At 42.0% G+C, this 4,344-nt stretch overlaps 1 protein-coding gene across 1 annotated transcript; it reads left to right on the forward strand.

Moving 5' to 3' along the window:
• The first annotated feature begins 747 nt into the window (after positions 1-747).
• On the forward strand, positions 748-3,887 carry COPRS (coordinator of PRMT5, differentiation stimulator). Its single transcript, XM_009323710.1, has 3 exons — positions 748-832; positions 1,388-1,645; positions 3,718-3,887. The coding sequence occupies exons 1-3, from the start codon at positions 748-750 to the stop codon at positions 3,885-3,887; spliced, it is 513 nt and encodes a 170-aa protein (XP_009321985.1).
• Positions 3,888-4,344: the final 457 nt, after the last annotated feature.

Below are 4,344 nucleotides of genomic sequence, written 5' to 3' on the forward strand. Positions count from 1 at the left end.
CCGAAGTACGCGGCGCTCTGCCCTTGTTCGCCGGCCGCGACCCCTTCCCGGCGGCAGGCCCGGCCTCGGGCGTGCCGGGCTCGGCTCTGCGAGCACCTGGGAGCCTGGCTTCCCGCACCCACCGCCCTGGGCAGGGGCTGTCCTTCAGCGAATTCGTCTTTGTTGTAGTGGAAGTGGTGGGGATAACTCTCCTTTCCTCTCCCTCTGGGGGACCATCAAACCGGTTGAGGTGTTGCCTTCTGCTCTCCAGGTGTGCATCCGCCATCTTTCTCCAGCTCCTCAGGGCTGCTGGAGGGTCTGGCCCTCTCCTGTCTCCTTGGCATGTCGGCTCTCACAAAGCCGACATAGTCTTTGGTGCTTGTACTCCTTCTGCTCCTTGTGCCTTCATTACCTCTGAGCTTTCACAGTCTGCTGCTGTTCCCGAATAGATGCATTTTGGGTCAGTTTTGGGACCCGTTCCCAAAACGGTGGCAGCAGGATTACGGCCGTGAGTGAGGAGACTGGCTGTTCTATGTTGGCTGCCGCCTGGGGTGACTGATGGCAGCAGCAGGATGAGCCATCCCTTGGCAGATTTGCTTTCTGAAGTGAAAGCCTGTCTGGTTTAAAACCTCTGATTCATCAAGGGAACAAAAAAATAGGTCAGGCTCAAGGGCTTAGAAACACTCAAATGCAGTAGAAGTTGCATGAGCCTCATTGGAGGAATCAATGAAAGGTGCTACTGGATTCTTTAAAACTGTCTTGTAGGTGATGGCTGCTGCCATTGAGTCTGCAAACTTTGAGGAGGAACAGCTTCCTAATACGAGAGAAACTATGACCTGGAAGCCCAGAAAAGGTAAGCCTGAAATATTCGGACAAAACAAAGGAGACAGCAAGTAATGAAACTTACACTCTGCTTGAGGAAATATACTTAAAACTTTTTGGTGATGCATGGGAAATGCCTCTTCAGTTACTGCGTTAAATTATTTCCTTGTAGATTTTTGTGTATGTCTAGGTGCAAGAGTAATTAATCAATACTACAAAAGTCTTTTTTTTTTTTTTTAAACCAGAGCTGTGGTTTTTCAACATACCTATTTTTTTAAAATACCAACAGGTGAATATGGTGAAACAAGACTGCCCTAGTTTAAAGAGTTATTTTCCAACAAGAGTCTGTGGAAAATCCTGACTTGGGCTAGTGTTGTGATGCAAGCCTATGTCCAATGTTCCCAAGCATCTGAAACCTGAAGCAGCACTGTAGTGATATTACATACGTAAGAAACTGCGTGTATTATCATTAGATTAGTAGTCACAAAGTGCATTCGTATACCTGTCTGAATTACTGCATGCTAAGCGTTTAATTGTTCCTGTTTAATTCCTAAGTATCTCTGTTGGCTCTTTCTATTGGTTTTAGAATGTTTGCTGAAGAATATTCCCAATGTTCTTGATAGTGAGTCTGAAGAAAGTGAATTCTCTGATGTCTCTCACAATGAAAATGATGTCAGTGGCTCTCCTGTTGACTGTGTTCATCTACGTCCTGACCTGGAAGACTTGGGTGGTGAAGTCTCCAGTATGCCTGAGGCTGTAACTTTTCCAGAGCTGCAAACTGCTTCTGTGTACGAGGTGGAGGACTGGGATAAAGAATTGGAGGACTCTGAATGTAATCCTTATGGTGAGTACAAATTTACTTGTGCTTCATTTGAGTTTAGGATAGTATGTGATTGGAGGTAGGTGCTTTGCAGGAGAATGTTTAAATAACTCCATGTTCTATTTTGGGAAGCAATTTTTGTTGTTGTTGTTGTTGACCTCATGGGTTGTGTGTGCATAGTTTTGTTGTCAAATACAGGATTTAAAGGCAGTGTTGTGAAGTTCACATGAAACTTGCTTGAGCGATTAAATTCTTAGGAAGTGGAATGGTAAGGAGAAGAATTTTACGTGTGTATCAAGTTTCTCTGGAGAAGCTAGGTCTCAGTAGGGTATCTTTGTTATTCTGAAGCAGAAGAGAAAGGTACATGGAGTGCAGGAATGTAACTTTTTTGTGTAAAAGGAGTTCTTCCTTTCCTCCAAGAAAATTCATCCAGACTGTACACTGTAACGTCCATCTAGAGCATGGAGTTCTTTGGAGGGGAGCACTACAAGCGCTTAGTCTCTGAGTGTGGTTTGTTGTTGCTTTTGCTGTAGGTTGTGTTTCTTTTTTTTGTGTGTGTGTGGTACGTTTTTTTGCTTGTTTGTTTTTTTTGAATCTTGATCCTCTTAAGTGGTTGTGCATGTGACCAGTCCCATGGACAAAGGTGGCACTGGATAGAAGCAGTTTCATCTGCGTCTTTAGAGTCATATTAATCTTCCAGTTTGTAAACTGTTTTACAGTGACTCACGTGTTGAACTGAGAGTCTCAATCTTCCATTTGCCAGGCTGTATGTTAGGATAGAACAAGTGGATGGAGTTTAGCCAGCAGCAGTGACCTGCTGTGTCTTTGTTGACACAGAATAGTACCATTTCCATTTTCTTCTCACTAACGTATATCTTTTGTAATTAATGCAAACACTCCTTTCTTTGCTTAGGAAATATCAATTCTCTGTTTATTTTAATTCCATAAATGGCTGTTGTATTCAAGTTCCATTGTTTGATAACAGAAGGAAGTAGGAAAGTTTTTGCAGCCTTCCTATAAAATCATTCTAATTTTAAAATGGAAATACAGTAGTGGTTTTTCACATCGGGTAATCTGAGAAAAAGACTGTTTCCTTTTCGGATGTTTCCCTCTCTTCCAACCTGGGCTTTCCTTTAAATCTCTCATCTGTTCAAATTTATGGAATGTGTTGAATTTTTTTTCTTTTTCTTTTTTTTTTTTTTTTTACTGGAACTGTCACAAGTTCTCTTCTTTTCTTTTATTTAACTAACTCATCCCTACCTGTAGCTTATGCTCTTCAAATCCTCACAAACTAAGGAAGCTGTGATTATGGGATTGAGGTGCTTGTGAAGGATACTGAGTACAAGTGTCTGAGTTGTTAACGTGCTTGGTAGGTCATTTTATGGCTTTTTAAAAACTTTTTAAAAATGCTTGCTTTGATGGCTTGTTTGGCAGTACTATTGGAAGGCTGACACGTGGATGTACTCTGCTGGGTCCTCTGCTGCCCCATACTCTGGGCTTTTGATTTGCTCAGTCCTTTCAGTGTCTGCTGGCTAGAAATCCTTTGCTTCTGTTAAAGGACTTTGCCCTATTTTTGTGCTAGGTTGGTTAAATAACAGGCTTATTAGGCTTAATTCTAGCCTAGTGGAAATGTTGTTCAGAGCTTGTTTTTACAGGACCCCACCCTTCAATTCTGTCTAATGACCCAGTTCTTAAAGGGTTTGGAGTGCTCCTGATGGGGATGTGGTTATGGAGACAGTAGGAAGGGGCAGGAGAAATAAAAGTTATGGTTTCATGACCCTTTTATGCCTGGAGAAGACATAGAACAACTGCATGGATTGCAAGAGCTTGTGTTGGATATTCTGAATCCAGGTATATCATTGAGTTTTTTGGAAAACTGTTTTGCCTCTGTGGCAAGGGCCTTCCTTAAAATGAAGATGTTGCCAAATTCAGCTTTCTGTTTGCTCTGTTTGTAGGTCTAATTCATGAGTGCTGGCAGATCAATTTGAAATACTTAACTGCAAGATGCTGTAGACCTGCAAAATAATCTGCTACACTATACTGCTAGTTTTCTAAGTATCTCCCATGGTTTAAATGTTTTCTTTGATCTTCTTTAGATGCTGGTGATCTCCACTGTGGAAGCTTTCAGGAAAATAATCTTTTGGCCTCATACTCATGGCGAGAGGATTCGTTTTACAACCCAGGCTGTCACCATGCAGCTTGCCTTGCTTTTACACCACCAGTTAGAATGACTGAGGCTGGCCAGTTTGATGATGCTGATGAATGAGGTTGACCCTGGTCAGAACTAAGTTTGGCTTCTGAGTTGAATTATGTTCTTCACCGATTGAGTCATGTCAAGTCCTTTGGCTTGCTTGCAGAGTTCTGCATAAGGCCAGAAATGCTACACCATCTCCGAAGTTTTGCTTAGACTGCTTCTGAGCTGTTTGTAAACTGACCACACTTGACCTCTGGAAAAGAGTGCAGGTGCTAGCTGTAAGGAGTCAATGCATTTCTGGACTTTTTGTTTGTATTATATAGATCTATGTTGTTGCTAATGAATTGCTTGAGAGGAAGTATTCAATTTCTAAAGTTCAGCTTGTTTGCCAAGCTTTGCCAGTTTTGATATGCTGATCCCTGTGTGTCTATGTAACTTGCAGTGTTCTTTCATTTGATGCTGTCAAATTGGTTCAGATAGCTTTAAAAACTCTTCCTCCTTCCAGCTTCTCTGTTGTATTTCTATGTTG

Source organism: Pygoscelis adeliae, unplaced genomic scaffold, assembly GCF_000699105.1.
Source record: "Pygoscelis adeliae isolate BGI_AS28 unplaced genomic scaffold, ASM69910v1 Scaffold75, whole genome shotgun sequence".
NCBI classification, from domain to species: domain Eukaryota; kingdom Metazoa; phylum Chordata; class Aves; order Sphenisciformes; family Spheniscidae; genus Pygoscelis; species Pygoscelis adeliae.